We start from the raw sequence: 13,272 nt of genomic DNA, 5'->3' as shown, positions 1-13,272 counted from the left end.
GTCTGAGAGGTGGTACACGAGTTTGAAGTATACATAATTGTCACTAAGCTATGACGAGGTGGTAGAAGTAATTAAAGAATTTAATAGCTGAGACGGGATTATAAACTACAAAAAGATGTGAATTTGAAGGGAATTAAAATGTAGCAACACCCTGGGGGCACTCTTTTCATTGTGATTCAGTAGGAATACAGAGAACTTGCAAACTGGTTCACAATTACATGAACTATGGCCCATATTCCGAATCTGTTATCAAACACTGGAGAGAGTATGCTTCCAAATTAAATCTACAGGCAACCTGCTGTCACTTATTTGCCAACATGTATGGATTAAAAAACCCATGAGGCCAGGAAGGCATTCTGGGAAACAAAATTTACACATATTCATGCCCATACATATTACCATAATGTTTGCTCTGTAAATCAAGAAGCAAAGCAGTGGAATGCTCTGGTAATTAATGTAACGTTATCAATATTATCTATAACTAATTAGCATGCAAGGATCCATGAGATGCTGAGTAAACACTTTGGCAAAGTAACTGCGACACAGAGTGGGCAGTACTGTCTTCACGAGGGCCTCACCTATGTCCCCCTTCCCTCCAGGCATTACACCAACATCATAGGAACCTCCCAAGCAAAAGCTTCCCACTTAATTAGTGATGAATTAGGTATCCACCTTAATCATTAGCATTTCTCTTGCTGTATCCATAGGTAGCAACTGCTAAGCAGCAGAAAGACTGGACAGGTTGGAGGAGACCTGGGTTTATGCCCACGTCCAACGTGTGACCTTGCTATATGTGGGCCTCTGTTTCTACATGTGGAAAGTGAGAAGCTGAAATAAGCTTCCTTACATATCCTTCAGCTCTGAAACTGATAACTACTACATTTGGAAATGCTCCGTTCCTCCCAAAAGGGCTAATGCTACATCAGCTCTCTGAGAGGTTCCCCATATGAACACCTCCAGTGCCCTCCACTGTTAAGGCAAAAGGTTTAAACAAGAAGTGCTCTTATTTTTCTGACAAACATACATACTAGTTATATCCCTCGGGAGGTTTCTGTGGAACCACATCTAACATTCACAACTGTAGACATTTAAATATTTGAGCTCACTGTAACACTATACGTCCAATAATAAAGCATGTGTGAAAAGGTTCTTTCTGTTCTCCACAAAAATTTGCGACACAGAACTTTTTCATATTCAAATGTGAAATTTGATTCATGCTCAGAATGTGTCATAATTTGCATAGTTACACTATTAACACCGGGACTTCTTTGTGTATGTGGCTACATAACATCTCAGACACGTTGGTAAGAAATAAACCATAATTGAGATGGGTGCTGACAGCATCCAACTGGTTAGAGCAAATTACTTCTATTTTACTGATGATAATTCCTGTTAATACTTTATTTTCTATGTTATTATATAAATAGCCCATAAAATCTCTATTAGGTAATGCTCACAGCTACTCTTACATTAAGAGCCCTGGCCTGAGGTTTGGGTACACACCGTAACCACCGTCACAATAATCACCAAAGAACGATACATATACCCAAGTCCTCTATAATTTCAGGAATGGAGCAGGAAGAGGAGGGAAGAAAGGGTAAAAAGAAAAATGAGGATGCGTGCATTCATATGTATGCCTTTAAGATACTCAAGCTGATCCCGGGAATTTCTGGAGTTGTGTATCAACTTCAGTGTTCAGTTCAGAGATACTCCCCACCCAACCCCTCCCTGTCCTGTTCCCACTGACACAGACGCACCAAACACAGGTTCCAGATCTCTACTCTATCTCTGAGAATAAAATAACTGGAAGATGACATGGAAACAGCCACTCTGTGCATTTGATATCAGAATATACTAACTTTACCCCCCCAAATCTTAAAGAATAAAAGTCTCTCTGCACATTCTCCTAATAAAGCTTGCCTCCTCTCCCCCTTCCCTCCATGAAGCAAAATATTTATTTTTCCTGGCATTAGTACATGCAAGAAAGAGTTGCAAATGCTCTAGAAATTTTCATAGTTACCGGACAAAGGAAGGTATGATTACCTCTACTTGGTGTCAAGGATGACGCAAAGAGAAGGGATGTGCACATGAAATACAGAAGGAAAGGACGAAATTCACATGCTGAACCTCAAAGGCTTCATCCATCCTCGAATCCACAAATATTACTAGAGTGGGGGGGGCAGGGAGGGGAGAGCCATTCTGATGGACAGAGTTTATGTCTGGTTGGACTGCTACCTTTGATGAATTGAATACTAAATGAGTTGTGCAATGATCTCATGTTCTTTATGGGGGTGCTAACATATCTGTCACCAAGTTCTTACTGCCATCATTCTTTAATCCCAGGACATCGGCAGACAGTTACAGCAAACCTGGCTCTGTCCTCACATCTGTCACTGCTCCTCTTACATCCTGGGGCTTTCATCTCCTCCCTGGATCCCTGCATTTGTTACCACATCTTCTTTCCATTCCAGCGAGTCTGTTTGCCTTGAACAGACATTCTTTACTTTCCACACATTTCTTCAGTTCCAGAGAGAAGAAATGCGGCCACAGGAATGAGCCCAGTGGACGCAGCCTCTCACACTAACATTAGGCGAAGGAAAACACTACTTAACATTTTAAACCATCTTCACTCAATAATAAACACTGGGTTCGTAGCTCAACCACAGACACTGACATTTACAACGTACCGATTGCCATGCATTTCCTGTGCATAACTTATAAGTTCAAGCCTTTTCATGTTTTAGTGAGGCTTAATTGCTTTTCTGATGAACAATATTTTTTAACTGATTGGAGCATTTGCTACCCAACTTCACAACATCACCCAACATCACTCACATACGGTGTTTGCAGCTCTAACTCAAGCCAGAGCCAAGCTAGTGTTGAATTTATCTCATAATTCTATGAATTATCCCAAACTTCTATTTGGGGAAGATCAACTGTCACTTTCCCTTTGTCTCCATTGCTAGCACGAGAATTTTAACTTTCTGAATTTCCAGAGCCAATCTTTCACAAAGAAATAGCTAGTGTTTATCACTCAACTAGATGTAGATATGGGGTGAGTCACTGGACTTCTTCCCAATCCGGTGATTTATTTCCATATACCAGCCTTACAGCATTTACTCAAGGAAAATTCAAGGTAATATATATAAGAGGGCTTTTAACTAACTTGTGACCAAATAAAGCATATGTTTTAAATCCACGTGTGCTACAGTTAATTTAGAAATATCTCCAGGTCCTTGTTTATGAATTTCAATATATATGAAAGCAGTAACTCAACCCTCTGCTTTTCCTACTAATTCTGGGTCCTTACTCAGAAACCTTCTTCTCTGGAATAGAACTGGTCTTAAATAGAGTTGGTAACATTTCCCTCTGATATAAGTATAGCTCCTTAGTGCATTATCAACACTTTATTACACATTGTTATTTATATGGTATCATATGATAATGCATATCATATATACATCACACACACACACACACACACACACACACCTCACCTGCAACAGGGTAAGCCCCCTGAGGACCAAAACCATGTTTTATTTATCTTTCTAATCTAGTGCTTTTCACAGTGCCAGGGACTATAAATAAACGCTGCTGAATAAATAACAGTTGAATTTTCTCAACGCTAGTGTAGTAAAATTCCTTTTTGTTTTTCATGGATTACTTCTCTGGAGATAAAAGTGGTTTAAACTTATTAACCAAATAACATGCTATGAATTATGTAGGAACGAATTACCATTACTCCAATACTTCAGAAAGGAAGAGTGAAGGCGAGATTTGTTATGTTCTCAGTGATAGCCACTTAGCCATTGAGCAATCAGTTGTTAGAATGTGGATGTGATAACAGTCCTTGTGTCCTTACCCAGTGGTTCATGCTGCTCACTTGAGCATCTCATACTCTACGTACATTATAAAGTTTCTTTAGTACAGTACACCTTGTGCTGAGAAGGAGTATCAGTTCTGTGCGGTCAAGGAAAGGCCTGCCCTCTCTCTTCCCTTTTATGTAATGGGCATGGGCGTTACTATTCTCTTGGCTTTCCAGGTCTGACAGGGGAAAATATGCTATAGTGACTGAGAGAGACGATGAAGGATGGCCCAGCTTTTAGACGGTGTATACCCACATGGCTGTATTCCCCGTGCTCCATTTCCCTTCCGTGAAAAAGAAAAGCACAATATTTAACAACATCACCACGCTATTGTGAGGGTTAATTAGATTTAATGGGGGAAGGGAGGTGAGCTGATTACACACTATTCAAATTCAAAGAATCATTATATTGTGTCTAAAAATAATCCCGATTTAGGAGCAAAATTAATTTGGAAGCCCAATCTTTGGTAATCATCTTCCCGTATTTAAAAAAGAGCCATAGACTTTAATCAAAATCCCGTTCTAAGCACAAGCCAGTGAAGTAAAAGTGGAGTTCTGTGAATTTCCATTGACTTCTAAAGTAATACAGTACATGGTTTGATTTTTTTTTTCTTTTCTTTCTTTTTTTTGAAGACACGGTATGTGTAGAAAGGTTAATTTTGTGGAATGGAGTAACGTAAACAAAGACAGTACATTAATTTTTTATTTCAAAGGAAACATCTGTGAAACACTTTAAATTACTTTTTTAAAGAATTAGTAATCAAAGTTTTGTGATTGAAATAACTTTTCAGGTCATTTCTCCTAAGTTTCATTTATTTGTATTTTTTTCAAGAATAATTCAGTACAAGAAGATCTTCAATCCATGTCCTAATCCCCGGACCTCATGAATGTTACCTTCCATGGAAGAGTGAATTCTGCAGATGTGATTAAGGATCTTGAGAAAGGAAGATTATTCTAGGCTATTTAGGTGGGCCTAAGATACAACCACAAGTAGGTGTGTTTGTAAAAGGAAGGTAGAAAGAGATTTGACTACAGGGAGCAAGGAGACAATGTTGTGGCATGGGAGGTAAGAGGAGAAAGCCATGTGATGTGGGGCCATAAGCCAAGGACTGGGAATGGCCCCTGGAAGACAGAAAATGCCAAGAATGAATTGTCCCCTAGAGCCTCCAGAAGGAATGAACCCAACTGACACCTTGATGTAGCCCCACTGTCTAATGGATTTCTGACCTCTAGAACTTTAAGAGAATAAATGTATATTCTTTTAAGCTTTTAAGCTGAGAGAGAGAGAGGGAGAGAGGGAGAGAGAGAGAGAGAGACAAGAAAGAGAAAGAAAATGATAAGGTCTTCATATGCCGTAAATTAAAAAAAATCCTTGAATATTTACATCTAAGATCCGGGGTAAAAATCATCTAAATAACAACCATCAAAATTAACATCATAGATTAATTTACTATGAAAATCTTTATGAGAACTGAAAGTTAGTACCTGAGAAAAAAACTGAGTTGTTGCCTAAATATCAACAAAAATGTACAATATCTTCCCCAAAAAGGGAAACATTCTTTAAAAATGTAACAGTTAATAATTCTGGAAAATATACCATATCTGTTAGGAGAAAAATGTTGCACTCCAGTTTTGGTGAGTGAAGACTTTTGGTTGAGAAGGAACCTGACTGCTTTTATTTAGAACTTTCCAAAGGAAGGGAGACTCTGGTTCAATGTATACATCTGGTGGAAATGCATTCTCTACAGAGAAGTAGAAATAATTCTCTTCTGTTTTCACGTAGACCTATTAAAAATTCCCATAAGACTCACCAATTTTCATAACTTAGGTATATACTCACCAAGCAAACTTCTGATTATTCATTCGATTTCCCCGGACCCTTGATACTGGGGACGGATGTACTCTGTAGGCAGATGAGAATAATCCAGTCATTTAAAAAGCACATTCCCAATTGCAAATGACTAAAAAGAAAATATATGATTTATAAATGATCTCTTGTAGGTAGGTTTAATGTAAAATGTCCCATAACTTAATCACCTCTTAGTAGATGAATACAGTTCATTCCTATGCATTCACACCTGCAGTCTCTCTTCTCTTTTGTACCAATTTAACATAACAACGACTTACCACAAGTAAGTCAATGTGAAGACCCCCAAATGCAGGACCACCAGTTTTTACTGAATGACAAATTCCTTCGGTCCAACAAAACAGTTACTGACAAGCTAATCCTTGCCAGGTTTACAAGTGGGTAAAACTAATGAAAGGTCTGATGTGACCTTCAATGAGTACCATCTGCTACGTCCTCCCACAAAAGATACCAGGGGACACTATGTGCACATTCCCTGAGTCAACTACGAGAATTCATACCCTAAGAAGCAAGATAATGAAGGAGATCAGAATACGCCACCCCCAAATACGCTACTTTGGCATAAGGATTATTTTGAGTTGAAGACAGTATTCTTACATCAGACGCAGGAGGAGGTCTATGCTGTCCCTTTATATGCCCAAAAATAAGGACGTGACTTTCACTCATAAAGGGGTCCCGCCCCACCTCTAATACCATGAAGTGCAACGCACAACTCTTTTCACCCTTGAGGGTACTGAGATGTGGCTGAGCAAACAATCCTTATTTACCATTAGTTTCCCCAGTCTGTTTCCTAGTTACCTTCCCACCATCTACCCCACTAGAAGCTCAGACCACCCCGCCTTTTCTTTTGACTAGTCACTTCACAATTTATCACTCTTTGTTCAATGGTATAGAAGATCCTAATTTTAACCACCCCTTTGAGTTACTCAGCGCTAAGTGTTCCCACATGTATGCATGTTACATGTGTCAGCAGGTTTGTCCCCCTTCTAGATAATCTGTCTTTTGTCAGTGTGTGTGTGTGTGTGTGTGTGTATTTAGTCAGTCGGTCTTTTGTCAGTTTAATTTGCAGGCCCTCAGACCTACAACCTGAGAAGGTAAAATAAAAGGGTTTTTTTTCCCTTCCCCTACAGTCACTTCATCCAAATGTCCAGGAACAGAATCTGAGAACAGGTGAGGGAGGAAGGGTGAACGGTTATTTCCAGGAGAAAACCTTTCTAGATGTCATGCTCTGCAGGTGGGCTTTGAGGAAGGCAGTCAATCCAAAACTCTAGCGAAATAATGGCAAAGTAAAAGCTATACTGTTTCACAAGCTTCCAGGGTTAGAATCATCCACTAGAAGAGTTTAGATTTCCATGGACTGCTGATCTCTTCCCGTCAGGAGCTAGCTGCTCACCCTCCACCTCTTTGTGGGTCACTCATTGGATGCAGTATGCCCTAATTCCTGCTTCCCTGTGGCCAACTTCCTGCTTTGTTCTATCTTCCCTAGGATTTGTGAGATCTAGGTCGTCTTTCATCTGTGTTATCATTACATGCCACACATTTCTCTTATTTACAAGATAGAAAAGAGAAATTTTAAGCTGGTCTTTAAGTCAGAACCAGTGGCTCCAAGATTCAGTAGGAGCCCAGTTCTCTATAGCTGTTTAGCAAGTGAAAATCATTTCAGAACAGATAGTACCGTTCCAGCCCCTCGGAAGGGCCAGATGCAAACTTCCTGTAAATCCAGAGGCAGACTGCACTTTGCACTTGGAAGGCTTATTTCTTCCAACATCCCTTATTAACATTCTTTGCCTCACAGTGCTTCTCAATGGCTGCTGCAGCTGGGCGGCTCAGCACAGATTTTCTGCTCTGCATGGGGGAGGGGATGTTAATTATGCAGAAAGATGGAGAGAGGCCAGACAGCCCCTCTGGTGAACTGTCTCATTCAAGCAGGGCCCACTTCCTGCTGTTTCTGCAGCTACAAGGATCACCTGTTGGTCTTGGCATCAGGCCAAACTGGGGCCAGGCGGAAATGACAGACTCAGCTAGAAATGAAAGCCAGCTCCTATTCCGGCACCCCAAATCAGGGAGAGAGAAAAAACCATGCCACAAAAATGCCTAAGAATTATACAAAAGGTAGCAAGACTTATTTTTCTCTTCTTTACTTTCTTTCAATCTATCTGCTTGAAATACAAACATCAAAATGGAATTGTGAGCCAAAAAATGTCTCCCCAGTTAAGTGCCCCCTGACCTAAGTCCTCTTAACCTTCCCCACATCCCCACTAGGGTGCCAGAGTCCTAGTCCCTAAATAAAATTCTAAGGAGCAATAACTGAAACATTCACAATCCTTTCATTCACTCCACATCCTCTAAGCAGGTGAAGTTTCACAACAGAAGGATATTCTTCTTGAAGCTTCTTATTCACATATCAGTGGAGAAAAATGGGCTTGTTTAATTTCTAATTAAAATATTCCCTAGGTATTTGGATCTTTTAACAAAATCCTATTGATCCATAGTTCAAATACTGTAAGTAGATAATTTCTATCATGGCTTAGCAGTGTACAAAGAATTCCATGTTAGTGTGTGTATGAACAAATAATTACAAAATTTCTTATATTCAAACAGTAGAACAAGAGAGCTTCTTTTCCTTTCTGAATGGGAGTAAATTGATAATCTGGAGCTAGCTTCATTTGATGAAGCAGACCATAAAGGTCTGCATTTCAGCTACTCCCCAAATTTTATTTCTTCAAAAGGATATGCAGTGTTTTTGTGAGCGCAGTCGACTTGGTGACACTTCTGGCCGTCACCTCCCTTTTTCCACAAATAGCAGCCAGGCAAGGTAGCAAAGTCAAAATCCCGGTAGGAGAAACCACCACCTCATCTGCATGCCATGCATTATTCATGACCTCCTGATTCCTGCACCTGCATCTAGGCAGGAAGCTTGCAGGGAATGTTCATTATTCTTTTCTTAGCCTCACACCGGCTCGATTACTGCTAAGCCACTTTGTTCTGTAACTAAGGGTTTCAGGCCTTAGTACTAACCGCTGGTTATGGAAAGAAAAAAAAAATCACCATGCTGAAAAAAAGAGCAATTTTGGTTGTTGTGCAACATGTACTGAATCCTACAATGTGCTGTTCCGAGACGGACAGTTACTGTCAGATGGAAATGCTCACATTTGGTGATTTATATTACATAGAAAGAAGGGAAGCCATACCATTAAGGCCATGTATACCAACTGTTCTATTTACATACACTTACTCATCGAAGGCAGACGGCATGTTTATAATTGTGTCCAACTCAGGGCTTAATTTAGCTTCCTTGCTAAGCATGGGGGAACTTTTTAAATACTTTAATATAAAAATGGTTCTTCTTCTTTGGGCATAAGCTCCAAAGAACTTGACCATCAAATCTTGTATTTTAATGACTAATATTTACTAGTAAATCAAGAGAATATAATCACCGTGCTTTTCAATGATTTTATGAACACTCCTGAATGGCTAATGACTGGAGGTAGGATAGGAAATCCAATACTCAACACAAATTACTGATTACTAATCAACTGCTGGGAAGGAACCATCTACTTTTTACTCTCCCCACCAGGGAAAAGCTATGCAGCTTAAATCCAGTCTTACAAGCCCAAATGAAATTAGGATGATATGAATACAAACTGTGGGGGGCACCTGGTGGCTCAGTTGGTTAAGCACCCGACTCTTGATTTTGGCTCAGGTCATGATCTTGCGGTTTTGTGGGTTTGAGCCCTGCATCAAGCACTGTGCACTGACCACACCAAGCCTGTTTGGGATTTTCCCGCTTTTTCTCTGCCCCTCCCCTGCTTGTGTTCTGCTCTCTCTTTCCAAATAAAGAAACAAACAAACAAAAGAAAAAGGAGTACGAACCATGGGACCAGCCTGCCTGGGATTGAATTCCAGCTCCACCACTTAACTCATGTCATCTAAGGGCAAGCTGCCTAACCTCTCTGAGCTCCAACGTCCTCATCTGTACAAATGGAGGTAGGAATGGTGGCCACCTCCAAAAGCTGTGAGACTTATATATGAGTTAATAGCCATAAAGCATTTAGAACACTGCTTGGCGTCCAGGAAGCAGTGAATACACATTGGCTATTATCACTGGAAGTGTTGACTGGATTGGAAAGGACTGGAAGATGTACTCGGAATATCCAACTGATTCCAGGGGACTGAGATAACAAATATGCTGTACAGACCTGCAGTCTTAGCTACTATGCTTATCTGACTTCACTATGGCAATGAAGTAACCAAGAGAAATTAACGCATATAGAGTAATAAGAACTAACTACTCTGGTTTCTAAGGTATGGCTTACTCTCTGACATCTAATTTTTCTGTTCTTTATTAGAAGATCTATTTTCTGTTTACTAAATTACATAACATTTCAGTGATTTCCCATCCAAGAGCAAGTCAGTAATCACACCAATACAAAGTCACTCCATGAACTAAGACCCAACTATGTGCCAAACACCATGCTACCTACAACAGACACACTTATTTTATCCTTATATCCTTATTAATCACATTTTATCTTTGAGAAAAACAGACTCAGAAGAGTTAAGTAACTTGCCAGGGTGACACAGCTAGTCAACAGCAAGATCAGATCCTGAACACAGTTCTGTCTGACTTATGCTATTCCATGGGAACCTTCAAACCTATGAATTCATATATATTCCCTCCACACAACCCTAAAGGATGCAAGAGAGTGAATTAGCACTAGGGGCTTTAATGGGAGATTGTGCATTTCTTTAGGGTCAACTGAATATTTTATAATGTAAGTAAATGCAAAGGGAAAGAACTAGTTTTCCTGGATGAAAATTGGCACTGGATGAAATATTAATCATACAGGTATTCATTACAAGACATAGTGATAAACCTGCTGTTCTCCCTTCGCTGCTTATGAGAATTTCTTATTAGTGTTGCTATTTAAATATGTTAGATATGACAAGTGTAAGTTTTATTTTTTAAATTTATTTTTGAGAAAGACACAAACAGCAAGCGAGGGAGGGGTAGAGAGAGAGGGAGACAGAATTCCAAGCAGACTCCAGGCCATCAGTGCAGAGCCCAATGCGGGGCTTGAACTCGTGAACCATGAGATCATGTCCTGGGCCGAAATCAAGAGTTGGGCCCTTAACTGACTGAACCACCCACGCGCTCCCACGTGTTAAGTTTTAGATATACATGTATATTTAAATATAAAATAATTATAAGTAGATAGAATTAATTCTTCCTTCCCATTTGTTTCTAGAACCCAATTCAATCTAACTTCAAAGATGAAGCCATCTTTTTCTTGGTCATCAATGGACTGCATGTTTTCAAATCCAATGGTTAATCCTCAGTCCTCATCTTCTCAAACCCTCAGTAGCAACTGCTGTAACTGATCACTTTCTTCGCAAAGCTTTTTTTGCTCAGCATCAGGGACATTCTTTTGCCTTTCTTCTTCCTCCTTTTTGCCTTTGTGTGAACTTCCTTTTCTCATTCTTTTGAACCATAAATGTTGGTGTGGCCTGGGGATAATCTTCCCATGACCTTTCTCCTCCTTTTTTTAACTCACTCCCTACCTGACTCTCCAGCGCAGCTGCCCTCACCTCCTTGATGACGTCATCCCCTCTATGGGCCTTAGGTGCCATCCATATAATAATAACACTCAAGTTTCCATCTCCAGCCTGATCTCTAGATTTTCTCTCAATACCAGACTCAGGTTTTCCAATCTTAATCTACCTTTTCAAAAAAAAAAATATTTTTAGAGGTGTTTCTTTCTATATTTTCCCAGACATAAAAATGCCAACACCATTCACACAGTTGCAGTGTTGGGAGTAATACTTGCGTTCCTTCGTGCTCTCGTGCCTCATATGCTAGAAACCTGATTAATACTGAGAAAACTCAGAATAAACTATTATTTCACAGACTGATAAAATATTTATTATAGGTAATTACTCATCTAGCAAGATTATAGATTTTCATTATCAAGATCATGAAAAATTATACTGTACAAATATTTTCTACTCTTAAGTCCATTTTGTCCTATTATATAATAAAATTATTAGCCCTATATTTTCATCCATAAATCCTTCAATTATTCAACATAATATACACTTTAACACCTCAATTCACTACATCTATGGAAGAAAAGATTAATTTAAAGATAATTCTACAACTATTTATAAATATCATAAGTTTCCTATACACAATAACATGAAAGATACTTTTAAAATACTGTCTGTTTATTTTGTATTTGGTATTGCTTCCTTCTTACACATAGTTGTACTAAATACAAGTTCTCATAATTATTCAGGTTTGGATATTTTTATTACAAAATATATATACTATGCTTGACCAAATAAAACTATGTGGGTAACTCCAGCATTTAAATTAAGGTGAGCCCTATTTATTTTCAGCTTTTATCAAGCTAATAATTAGATGATTAGATGAACATTAGAAATGTCACACACACACACATACACACACATATAAAGTTTATTTATTTTTGAGAGAAAGAGAGAACAAGTAAGCAAGGGAGGGCCAGAGAGAGGGAGAGAGAGAATCCCAAGCAGGCTCCAGTTGCCAGCACAGAGCCTGATGTGGGGCACAACTGATCCCACAAACCGCGAGATTATGACCTGAGCTGAAATCAAGAGTTGGATGAGGACTGAGGACTGAGCCACCCGGGAGCCCCTGGAATGACACATATTTTTAAAAAGTTTTTTTTTTTCCCCTTCTCATTATATTACAGTCTTTCTCTCTCCTGCAGCCATTGATACTAATTTTAGAAATGTGGTCTAACCTTAAGCATATTGAATGAATGTGATAATTGTTTTCACTGTTTACTCTAACAGTATAAAAATTGTTAAAATATAGTGTTTTGCAGGGAACAAGATGCATTTCTGCCATTACATCAACAGAGTGAGGGATTCTAGTAAGACACCATTTGATTTGCACAATTACATCCTATTAATTCGTCCCAGCCTCATCTCCCAGCATCTCCAACTACTCTCTCTGTGTCAGTGACACTGAACATCCTCTTCCTTATTTTGTTACCTGGGGAGCAGATGTTCAACTCTAGGAAGCCGCCCCAATCTCCACATCTAGGTTAACTCACTGTAAGTGCTCCCAGCATGGGTACTTAGCACATGATAAATTAAGATGACATTTGTTTGTCTGCTTATTTTGTTTGCCTCTCTAAATAGACAGTATGCCCCCTGGGGGGGACAAGGGAGCTTTTCTTTTTTTGTCGTCCTGTCTCTATGACCTGCCACAAGTGGGCACTCAATAAATACCTGTTGCCTGATGAGCCTTATTTCCCCACTAGACGGTAACTTCTAGGATGGCTGGCAACGGCCATGTCTAAGTCCCCCTGCATCCTCGGGGCTTAGCGTATCATTGTTAGTAGCAAATACACATGGGGCTAAGGAGTTAGCAATTGGGGCCTGTCAGCTGGGGAACAATAATATCAATCTTTCCTCTATTGGTCAGAGCCATATATGCATCACTCATATCTTTAATTAATTTATTGCTTACCTATTATTTATTCATTCATTC

At 39.4% G+C, this 13,272-nt stretch overlaps 1 protein-coding gene across 5 annotated transcripts in view; it reads right to left on the bottom strand.

Annotated features, from left to right (window-relative positions):
• KLF12 (Kruppel like factor 12) overlaps positions 1-13,272 on the bottom strand; it is a 432,829-nt gene that overhangs the window by 69,168 nt on the left and 350,389 nt on the right. For all 5 annotated transcript variants that reach the window (XM_029936613.1, XM_029936610.1, XM_029936609.1 and 2 more), the window contains one exon: positions 5,706-5,768. In XM_029936613.1, the coding sequence (XP_029792473.1) occupies positions 5,706-5,768 (63 nt within the window). The remainder of the gene's footprint in view (positions 1-5,705; positions 5,769-13,272) is intronic.

The sequence above is a fragment of the Suricata suricatta genome, chromosome 4, assembly GCF_006229205.1.
Source record: "Suricata suricatta isolate VVHF042 chromosome 4, meerkat_22Aug2017_6uvM2_HiC, whole genome shotgun sequence".
Classification (NCBI taxonomy): domain Eukaryota; kingdom Metazoa; phylum Chordata; class Mammalia; order Carnivora; family Herpestidae; genus Suricata; species Suricata suricatta.
This window is presented reverse-complemented; position numbering and strand designations above follow the sequence as displayed.